This window comes from Toxotes jaculatrix, chromosome 5, assembly GCF_017976425.1.
Source record: "Toxotes jaculatrix isolate fToxJac2 chromosome 5, fToxJac2.pri, whole genome shotgun sequence".
Taxonomy (NCBI): Eukaryota; Metazoa; Chordata; class Actinopteri; family Toxotidae; genus Toxotes; species Toxotes jaculatrix.
In genome coordinates, this window is record NC_054398.1 from 5,100,180 (window position 1) to 5,111,582 (window position 11,403).

The following is an 11,403-nucleotide window of genomic DNA, read 5'->3' on the forward strand; positions in this document are numbered from 1 at the left end:
TACAAGGGAAAGCTCTTTATTTCTCTCTGCTCAGACTTTGACCAACAAAACAAAGCTCCAACGCCTGAGACAGCAGCAAACAGTCCGGCATCTTTCCAGTGTGATGTCACTTTGAAACAAACTACTGATGAATAAACACAAAACATCACACAAATACAAACAAATCATTTATCAAACCATTTGCATTTGACCCAAAGAGAGAAAGAAGCGTGTCCTGCCCCGGCTCTCTCTCTCCTCTGCTGCTGATAGCTAAAAAGGTGTGAGTCATGTGACACAGTCTAAAGCAGTCTCTTCCTTGCTCCACAGCTGTCAATCACTGTTCCCTCAGCCAATAGCACAGCTTGCAGTCGCTGTGGCTTGGGTTGGGAGGGGGGTGTAGGGGGGGCAGGATGTCATCAGGGTAGGCAGTGCGGGATTGGTTTCTCGGCTTAAACTGCGTGAGATGTAATTGAGGGAAGGAAGGGTGGAGGTGTCATGTTTGAGTGCCACAATAGCAAAAAAAAAAAAATAACCCACAAATAGATACACAGATTTAGTTAAGAATAGAGTTTAAATTGGTTTGAATGTTACTGTCAGGATTAAATTACTGGGCTGAACTTTGTCTGGAGACAAAGAGCAACAGTTCAACTCACAGCTGTGAAAACAACAGGAATACTGAAGATGTTTGCTTGGTGTGTGTTGCCAGTGTATGACTCTAACATGATATGAACTTGGATGGCCTGCAGGTACTCGTCTGTAGGCTCTGTTTGTGTGTGTACCCCGACAATGATGTGTGTGTGTATATGTGTGTGTGACCTTTAATCTGTCTGTGTGTGCATTTCTTGTGTGAGGTTACCTTTCCTGACTGTTTGCAAACCTTTCTAAAGGCAGGCAAACATGCTTCAGAGGTTGTGTGTGCGTGTGTGTTTGTACGCTGTTGTGTGTCTATCTGTAAGCCCTGCTGTGCCGGGGGTACGGCAACATGATTGCGTCCACGCTACCTTCGCTGTCCGAGCTGCTGTCAGAGTCGCTGCTTCCGGAATAAACCCACAGTCCCGGTAAAACGCCGACGCACACGGCTGCTGACGGCAGGTGTAACACGCCCTGACCGGAGCTCAGGGGAGCCGAGGGCGTCTTCGCCGTCAGGCCGGGGACTGTTTGTTGATCTTCAGCTCCCCCTGCTCCTCCTCCTGCTCCTCCCTCCTGTTCTGAACAGCACAACACACTGTCAGATTCAGAGACTGTACATGCACACAGGCTCTTTTCAAAAAGGTCAGGGATGAAAATTTGGAGAGTGGGAAGCTTTGAAGTTGGCGGAGAAAAAAAAAAAAGAGATAAATAAAGAGTGAATGTTGGACAAGTCAACACCGATGTTGCATGCTGTACCATCTTTATAATGTAATACCAGTGTTGTTTTCTCTACATCAGAGTGGGTCAGCTGTCCTTTCCAGTTATAAAAGGCAGTTCTAGCTCTACATGTGGAAGAAAACCCACACTCCATCGAAGCATCATTCAGGGGAACAGTGAGCTGTATAGGAGTTTGTGTAAATTACAGTGAACTGTCAAAGAGGTGCACAACTCAGTTTCTGCCTGCTTCAGACAGCCATTCCTCCTTCTAGGCCTCAGGCTGCAGCCCACCTGTGTGTCTGTCTCCATTTCCTGTCGTTGCTGTTGTGAGTTCCACCTTCTGTTTCTTGCTGCTGTCTGACGACTGGGAGGAACTGGGTGAGAGAACAAAGAGATTTTGAATAAAGATGCTTTAATCAAGATTTCATACTGACAATAGGTCAAAAGACTAATGTCTAATGTCACAGTGGCTGCTCCGAGTGACAAACCCACAGTGGAGCAGTGGGTGGAGACCAAAACAGAGATAATAGGAGAGTGAAGTGGATTTACATTTCATCAGGTGGACAGCTCCATCTGAATGCTCATGTTGCTCCATATCTGCTGCTGTGTAAATGCTAACAAGTTTGTAATATCAATATATAAGGTGACAATATGTCAGTGTTGCATTTACAGCTTGTTCTGCTGCTCAAAAAAAAAAAAAAAAAAGATGCGGGTTTACAGTATGTGTGTGCCTACCTGCGTCTCTTGACAGCTCCTGCCAATAAATGGGCCTGAGACAGGTGGCTGGTTTTTTGCTCTGATCCTGAATGTTTTGGCGCTGCCTTCTTTTCAGGCTCTCTGCGGCTTTCAGCGGACGCTTGCTTCAACAGAGCACTGTGGCACTACAGAGTTAAGATAAATAAACCACAATGGAGCCTTGGAGAAGGGACAGAGTGGGGCTCAGGGGTAGGTAGAAACATACAACCCATTCAGCCGCACTCAATTCAGCAGGTTACACTCTGTCCTCCCTTCAGGGGGAGACATTACATGTCTCCATCAGTGCGCTGGAAAAAGCGACACAGTTCTGAGAGGCTAAGAAAAGCAGTCAGGCACAGAGACAGAGTGAGGGAAAGAGGGACAAGAGAGTGACACAGATAGAGAGGCTAAAACAAGGAGATGGACGGAGCTCTGGAGACGTGAAATAGGGTCGAGATGGAGAGACAGAGGAACATGGACGGGGAGAAAAAAAAGACAAAACGCACAAGGTGGAAGGGAGACCAGAAGAGACACAAAGCGGGAGATTAAGTATATGTGATGTACAGAGGAGCAGACTGGAGTATTCACTGCATTAACTAAGGTCTATACCTGTGTGTGTGTGTGTGTGAATGGACATTGTGTTCACAGCAGCAAATGACTGCTTTAAATCGTCACCGTAGTTACCAGCCTATGATACAGTTTCCACGACAACCCATTCTCTTCATCTGCAGACAAACCTGTCTGTCTGCAAAGACAGAGACAGAGTGACAGAGTGAGGGGAGCAGATGAAAAGCACAAAGAGCAAAACTACTGCTCACATCGTGAAATGTGCCCTGTGGACATGTAAGAAACAATGTGAGGTAAGGACCAGGACAAGGGCCAGGACCTGTGTGTACAGTATGGATCATGGTGTATGGATTTCAAACTCCCAAATATCAATATCAGCATCAGCCTCAAAAAGCCAGTATCACAAAGACCCTATATCACAAAGACGTGTCCTGTAATAACTCTGCCCTTCAGATCAGGCTGTAACGCAGAGAGATACCTTTGCTGTTTATAAACAGAACGCTGTGTGTGCAGTGTAGGGCTGCTCTCATACGTGAGCACAGATTATAGTTTAGAAGGTGTATGTGTGTGTAATGTATGCATGATGCAGTCCCAGCAGGAGCTTGACTATGGTGGACTGTGCCAACACGCATAAAGCTGCTTATCATCCGTGAACCAAGAGATTCCCATATTAGCAGCATGCAAGTCCTTCAACTGTTGAAAACAGCATGAAGTGCACAGAAAGACCTGAAAACCGCTTCGCTGCTTAACCAAGGCAGAACTGCTGCTCTTCCAGGACATAACACATCTCAGTCACAGTTACTTTAGGGGACGGTGTGCTGGACATCCATGTCTCATCGTGCACCTTTTCCTACCAGTACATTTATCATCATCAATCATCAGTTATCTAACAGACAATCCACAAATGAATGGGTTTGGTTATTTAGTAAATAAAATACTAAAATAGTAGCTGATAAGATTTGCTTGTTTTTGTCTTTTTTATCTTTCAACAAAATCAGTAGCACTGGGGGTTTTTCTGCCAGGACATGGTAACTTGACGGGTCCCTCATTACCTCTTTTTATTTGTCATTTTACAGCCTAAATGTAAAATAACAAAAAAAAGCTTCTATTTAGTTCCTATTTTAATATTTTTAAATAAATAGTGGTCTTGGATGGCTTGCACTAATGTCCTTTGAAATTATCCTTTGAAACAGCATCTTCTTAAAGAGGGAGGCAGGTCATCTATTGAAGACACTGAGGAGAGGAGTAGTTCAGTGGATCCTATCTTCTCTTTGTTCCATTACATTAAGTCTTAGCAGGCCCAGGTGTATAAGAAAGACCCAAACCTACGTGACACTGGGTGATATGAAGCTTTATCGTTCTGTGTGTAATCCTGTGCAAAGACTCAAAGACGTCAAAGTCTTCTATAAACATCTACTCACTGTATGAGGGAAAGTGACACAGTACAAGTGCAGTGATTATTTATGACTATCAGTCTCTATCAGTAGGAAGTAGTAACTGCATCCACACCAACAGATCTCTGGCACAGCTGATGCCGCCCACCCTTACACGTACAGACGCCTGTGACTGACACAACTCACAATTTCACAACAGATATCAGTGAGCTAAAAAAAAAATAATGAAACAAACAGGAACATAACAATACTGCTCTGTCAACCTGAGTATGAAACCCCCCCCCCTCTGAGCTGAGCAGTTTTAAATGGATGCAGGTCTGGAGGAAGGAGGCCTGGAGTCTCTGGATGTTTCAGTGGGCAGAGGATATTTCTGTTTCGAGACAGTGTACGAGCTGGAAGGTGAGTTTGGTAAACAAAACGATCTCAGCACCTGGAAAAGTGGGTGGCAACAATTTTATGGATATTTTTTTAGTGCTTGCACTATGAATGACACATTGTGCCTTAGCGGGTTAATTTTAGCATTAGATCTGAGATGTGTGGATTAGGTTTGTGAAAGGGTTTGCATTACATTCACACTGAGAGTGCTGAGCAAGCTTCATCTAATTGCTAGCTGAAGACCCGTGGTTGGTGGTGAGCGAGGAAGTGCTGTAAAGCGTTACACACTTCTCGTGGGAGTTCGCACCTGCTCGACCCAGGTTAAATAACAGAGTCAGAGCGAAAGAGGCACCATTCTCTCAATTACAACTCAGTGTCCCATCAAAGTGATTTTGAAGCTGTTATTTTAAGGTAAAACTGTTGCACAATGTTGCTTTAAATCTGCTTAATCTGTTGTAGCTCACTAAAATGGGGGATAACAGATTAACATATTTAAGCAAATGAGCACAGAGTGATCCTGGCTAATTAAAATGTTTTTTTTTTTTATACAAACAAACACTCGATAAAGGATATTCTGTATTCCAGCAGCTCCTGATTCTCCTCGTCCCTGCGTTGCTTCTCTACTAGGCTCTGTTGCCGGGAGACCTCGTCCAGGAAGCCGGACTCATCCTCGTCCAATCCCCTCACCATGTTCCCTGTCACCAGGGAAACAAACATGCTCTCAACACATGGCAGGAAAGTGCATATTTCAGAAAACAAACCATAATAGACTGTTTGAAATCCATACACAAGTGACCTTCCTGTAAAAAGAAAAGCCTGAAATCCAGCGTAACATTGGGCAGATGTGAACCTCCTTAAGCATCGAAGAGTTATTTAAATTAAACCATCTGAGAAGTTTAGAGGAAAAATGTGTCTTTTGTGAACCTGCAAACAATTCAGACATCTGACACGTGGCCCCAACTTCCTACTTTTTAATAATGAAAACATATATTTATGTTATATTTACATGGAAGTGAAAACATTGCCCCTAAATGATTGTATCTTATTGGAATTTGATCCATTCGGTCCAATAGCATTGGACTGTGAGCCGTATGATTAAATTACTTTATCCCATTAATGTGCACATGGAGCCAACAGGAAGTGAGCCAGCTCAACGAGCAGCAGGGCTCTCAGGAGCATGCCCCATGGGACCAAAAACACGAAAGCATGAGGAAGCCTGCTGAGACTTTTTTGGCGTGTGCACCCAGTGAACAACTGTCACAGAAAGGAATCCAGTGCAGTCTCTGAACATGGTATCCAGTTCCTCTTAATACATCAGTGGCTAAACGACCTCATCTTTCAGACTCTGTACTCGACACTTGTCATGTAGCTTTTCTGTAAAAGATTTTAAATCTCAAGTTTGACCTGAAATAACCCTGATAACGTCATCAGGGCTGTTTATCACACAAAGCTCCCTCTTTCTGTATTCAATCCTTAACTGCAAAGTAAAAAGCAGTAAGAACACCATAAAACTGTGAAAACTAAAATTTAGAAACTGAGGGTTAAAGTGAAGCGTTTGATGGTACCAATGATTACAAATCCTTGTCATGTCATCCTTGTCTTGATCTTTGTAACACACACACACTGGGTCTTTGTCTTGCTGGAGTAGCAGAGAGAAAGTGTTTATTCGAACCTAGATGACAAATGGAGGTAAAAGTCCTAATGACAGCAGAGAAACAGATGGAAAAGGACCCACTGAATTTAAATTGCTCTTCATATTCCTCCTGCTTCTTGTCTTTCTGCTCCTGCAGTCGCTCATAGAGGGATCGTGGGTCGTACTCTTCCTCTGGGGCCTCTGAAGAGTTCACAGACAAGTATGTGGACATTCACATAGGTGTTTGTATTTTAGAGGTTTGGTGAGTTTTGGATCCATGTGTAAATGTATGTATTCTTACCCTCTGGGTCGTCAGGTTTCCTGACTTTCTCCCACTCCTCCTGTCTTTTCTTTCTCCTCTCATCAAGCTCTGCCTCCGACACAAACTTCCTGCTGAGGTCGACGCCCGCTGCCCCTCCCCCTGCCATTACCACTGACAACACAACAGAAGTGTGTTATAATTATTATTATTCAAAGCTGGACAAAGACTATTTTTGTTGGATCATTACAGACTAACGGGTGTAGAGGTCTATAGCAGTGGTGAGTTGTGTCCCCTCTGGGAACTCAAGCTGAAAATTCATGGCTTCGACTGACTTATTCCTTTTCTTTGTCGTCCACCGAAGGAGTAACTAACCTAATCAATTAAAACCCAGCTTCTGTCCCCTGAGCAAAAACCCTGCACAACCACTGCTACTGATGTCTGCACAAAGCCATTACTTAGCTGTGAGTGTTAACACATCACAACAACCTGAGACCAGAATTCACTGATACATCTGTGTAATAAATGCAACATTAATTTCTCTTTGCGGATCCATGGGCCCTGTAATGAATGAATCTGTTTATATGAAATGTTTCAGTGATCAAAACATAACAGCATCATAAGTGCACTAGAAAAGAAATAAACAGTGCAGCTGAAAACACTTACACTGATGCTGTGATGTCAGAACAGCTTCACATCTTGCCATTAAAAAAAAACAACAAAAAAAACAACAAAACGGCAGGCTCTTCCTGTCGTTTGCCGTTCTGCCATCATATTTGTGAATGAATGTCCACAATGTTGGATTTCTGAAACAAGCTGTACAATGTCACAAACTTATTACCAAAGGCGGTTTAATGCTGCACACAGTTGCATCATCATTAATCCAGCAGCATGCAGTTTCATCATATCACTACTTTAAAAATGAATTCATGTCACTTGCTCGCGTTCCGCATCATATTCTGTGGGCAGGAGAAATCAATAGCTTGTACCAGAGTCACAGTTAACAAGCCATATCCCTGAGATGATCAGCCACAGGTGTGTCTCATATATGTAGGCTTGTCATTTTAAGAATATATGAAAACAGAGGCCAGATGCACCAGGAAAAAAAATCACAATAACACAATTTTTGGTGTGTCAGCAGTGGTAAGTAAACCACAGTTAATGATTGTGTTACAGCACATGCACACCGTGTGATGTTACTGTTTATGTTTAATCACTTAGGTAGTGACACGCATGCTGCAGTGAGATCACCAACAAGACAACAAATGCAAACCACAACAACAAAATAACCACTGCATAAGTTGTTGTTGTTGTTTTTTTTTTAAGATGAGGGCTAAACTCAACCCGTAAGGTTTTGGCTCTCCCTTGTGGTCATCTTTAATCGTCACAAGCAATGAAACAAGGTTAAGGAACTTTGCTACAACGATACCACAGCCGATTTGAAACGATGAGACGACGGAGATAAATACGCAGAGTCTGTTTCATGGACCAGAGCCGTCGGTCTGCGTCGGCCCCTGTCCATTCACTCACCGTCACCCATATCAACGTTAGCCACTAAAGAAGGTTAGCCTTTCAAGCCAGACGGTACATTTGGCCATAGATACAACAGCTAGCCTTCACAGCTATGAGCCCGGTGTACCACAGTCAAAGTCAGTCTGTTGTTGTAGTTTAGATCGTCCCGTGATAAACCCTGCGGACACCGGTGGACACGCAGGTGCCTTGTGTGCTGCAACCGCTCGGCTAACGTTAGCTTCGTTAGCATCCAAGCTAACTGCTGTCACCGCTGCCAGTGAGGAAAAGGTCGTGTCATGCTAGAAAATCAGTATTTTCAGATGCATAGCCAAACAGACTTGAGTTTCAGTTTAAGACTGCTTCATATCATGCTGAATTTCTGTACCCATTTAAACTTACCAGTCGGGATGATGATACTGCTCCAACTCAATGACGTTTTGAGTCACTTTAAAAACGGCTCGGCGCGATTTTCGATGTGTGGCTTTAGTTCCGAAACTGAATAGAAATGTTACAGCGGATATGTTGGGCACATTCCTGCCAAAGAACAACAGTTTAAGGACAGCTCCAAAACAAGTGTAAAGTTGTTTCACCATCAAGTCCACAGAAAAAAAAACAATTAATATACTTTATTTATTTTTTGATTGATTGATTGAACGGCGTAGATAAAGAAATTAGAAACATCTCTAGGTTGAGTATCTTGACAAGGCCCAGACTTTTTCTTCTGGATATTTGGGCCAAATATCCAGAGGCTAGAATTCACAAGTATTGGATTATATATATGACCATGTAGTACTGAAAGAAGGATCTGATCTTTCTGTTCTGTGCTGAAGGGCTGGATAAAAACACACCTTCCCTACAATGGTGTTATTCAAGGATAAAGCACAAGGAAAAGGTGGTGGTTCAGTGTTACCCTTAAATAACTCCATCACACCTTTGGACATGGCATCCATTTCAACAGAAAATTCTACTGGGGTGACAGTTATTATAAATGAGCAAATAAATCAAATTGCAGCTTAGTGCACAGCCTTCAGAATTACGTAGAAACACGGGTTTGTTTTTGGAAAATGTCATGGCTATTCCATTCATTTTTAAAGTAGTGATATGATGAAACTGCATGCTGCTGGTTTAAAAAGAGAGACACTGTGAAACCAAGCTAACACAATTTCTTTGTGGAAATTAGATGATCTAAATAGTAATTTTTCAAAATTGTAGTTGAACATAAAGAAAAAAGGCAGACCACCTAGTCCAGAAAATTTTCTACTTGGAGCAAAGTTCTTATTAGTTTCTGGGCCACAGAGACTTTTTTGTTCAGGATAAAAATCTAAATAGTTAAGTCAATAGTATTCATCATAATCAGAGTTTTTCCTATAATTTTGTTTTTTCCAATGAACAATAATGTATATTTTAGTAATCATTTCATTTTCATTTTAAAACTTTACGCAGGGAGTTTGTGTCTTTGGCACAAATTATAATTTTTTTACTCACCTCTTAACTCCATTGACTCTCCTCCTCTGGTTTTTGATGGACTCAGCTTAAAAAATCATAAACTATCATGCACAGCTGCATAGAACATAGATTTAAATTCGTCTTAAACAGTAACCTCTAGCAAAGCTAATGACAGAGCAACAGCCCCACGGTGCTGATACCCTTTGTTGACCGATTTAATCTGGGATGTTTATGAGGTCTGTTCATTTGCAATAGAAGTTCTTTATTTATTTCTTTTTGCACTTAGCATGTTACATCATGACAGTACATTCAGGAATCCCAGATCCTACATGAGTAATGTCATTAATTTAAACAGTGCGCTCGTCTGTATTTTCCTAGGGCCCAAATGCAAACTATAACATTTAAGTGCACTCTTAAATTATTTAATGAGAAAACAGTTAATTAGTTTTATCATTTCAAGAATATAATAGCAAACATAGAAAAATAGGTTTTGTTGTTAAATGACAGAAATTTATAAAATAGAAAAACTGTGAACTGAGCAGTTATTGGTAAACGAGTCTCTCAGCTCTCTGATGGTGGGAGCGCAGCCCTGCGCACACCTCGGGCCAAAGCTTGTTGGATGACCGGGTACAGTTTATAGCATCCCTCGATGCAGGTCCGTACCCCGGCTGTCAGAGTCTCTTCTGTCATTTCTCCATCTGACTGCAGCCCAGAAATCTGGTTCAGGCTGGGGAGGAATGCAACAGTCAGACTGCCCTGGTTCTCGCTGCTGACTGAGCAGCTGTTTTCCTCCATGTAGGAAGGGTCAACCACATAAGAGGCGCCATCCTGCCGGATGGAACAGCCGAGCACCAGATCATACATTTCGATCCCTGCATCTGCGAGAGCGAGAGAAGCGCATGTGACTGCATGAGCCAGAACTGAACCGCTGTTCTCGAGAATCATCACGTTGACCTCAATCTGAGAGCGGGGGTATTTGTGGAGGCACACCGCCGGCTGTAGACTCTCATGTAGCATCAGGGAGAAGTCCTTGTCCTGGCTCCCCTGAATCCAGGATCCCCTCTCAGGGCAGGAAAATGGAGCAAAACGCATGTCAGTGGTCAATCTGGGAACACAGAGAAAGATAGAAAGGTCTCTACAGTAGATATCACAGGCACACAAGCAAATGTAGGATATTAAGTAGTGACGTGGATGATTGAGGGCAAACCCAGCTTTGCAGAGGCTCATGATTTAAACTGATATTCACACTGATCACAGGGAAATGGGCCTTGGTGAATGTTTGTATTTAAACGGCATGCTCATAAATATTTGTTTCTCAGAGAACAATGATGCATACATGGCTATAACTGCTGCATTTAGGGACATTGATGCTGATAACTCCTACTTAGTCTACTTCTCACTGATGTTATATTGGTCTCTTGTTGTTGTTGTGCTCACTGTGTCACAGATCAATAAATAAGATACAATGAATAATAAATAAATCACTACAGACCTTCCACATTTCATATCGGTCTCATCTTTCCGCTCTGTTTCTTTGGGGCCATACACGCAGCACATCAGCTTGGTGTTTCCAGCCTCGATGTACGCGGACCCTTTAGCCTGGCTCACCAGCCCGCACCGGACAAAAACGGGCCGGACGTCCACTTGGTCCCGCTGCCGACCGTCCGCTCTGGGGCCGCGCGGCGGGAGGACAGCCGCGGGTTTGCACAAAAACAGAGACGGGCTTTGGGACACTTCGGGGCCGCGTACACGCTTTGTGTCGGTCGGCATGGTACAGATCAGTGAAAACGAATCTGGCAGAAGTAGAGGCAGCGTGTGATCAGGTCCTTCCGCGACATCTGTCCCCCCGGAAACATAGCTAGCAGAGAACTGTTTCCGCCAACGTGTGCCACTGAATGAAAGTTAGACCTCAAGCGTGTACGCTTGCAACAATAACAAATAATATTTAATTGTGATTATTATGCCACAAAATAATATTATTACAATATTTATCACCAATATCCAATATTGGTGATAAAACTCATTATGTATAGGCCAGAACTTAACGACCTATACTAATAACTGTGACCACCATAAATTATTTTAAACAAAACATTATACTTTCTTTTTTTTTTTTTTAGTTACGAATATGAGCAGAACAACCTTTCTTTATCAAA

At 42.8% G+C, this 11,403-nt stretch overlaps 2 protein-coding genes across 3 annotated transcripts; both read right to left on the reverse strand.

Moving 5' to 3' along the window:
• Positions 1-8,281, reverse strand: psme3ip1 (proteasome activator subunit 3 interacting protein 1). 2 transcript variants are annotated; one of them, XM_041039205.1, is made up of 8 exons: positions 8,201-8,281; positions 6,332-6,463; positions 6,133-6,231; positions 4,971-5,092; positions 2,062-2,201; positions 1,618-1,700; positions 981-1,187; positions 1-433 (listed from the first exon to the last, which is right to left on the reverse strand). In XM_041039205.1, exons 2-8 carry the CDS (start codon positions 6,456-6,458, stop codon positions 429-431), a joined length of 783 nt encoding a protein of 260 aa, XP_040895139.1. In that variant the 5' UTR covers positions 6,459-6,463; positions 8,201-8,281; the 3' UTR covers positions 1-428. The 2 variants fall into 2 exon arrangements, with proteins under 2 accessions (XP_040895139.1, XP_040895138.1); XM_041039204.1 differs by lacking the exon at positions 1-433 and having other exon boundaries at positions 446-1,187.
• A 1,224-nt stretch (positions 8,282-9,505) lies between these two features.
• On the reverse strand, positions 9,506-11,082 carry exosc6 (exosome component 6). Its single transcript, XM_041038521.1, has 2 exons — positions 10,740-11,082; positions 9,506-10,352 (listed from the first exon to the last, which is right to left on the reverse strand). The coding sequence occupies exons 1-2, from the start codon at positions 11,015-11,017 to the stop codon at positions 9,809-9,811; spliced, it is 822 nt and encodes a 273-aa protein (XP_040894455.1). The 5' UTR covers positions 11,018-11,082; the 3' UTR covers positions 9,506-9,808.
• Between the last annotated feature and the right edge of the window lie 321 nt (positions 11,083-11,403).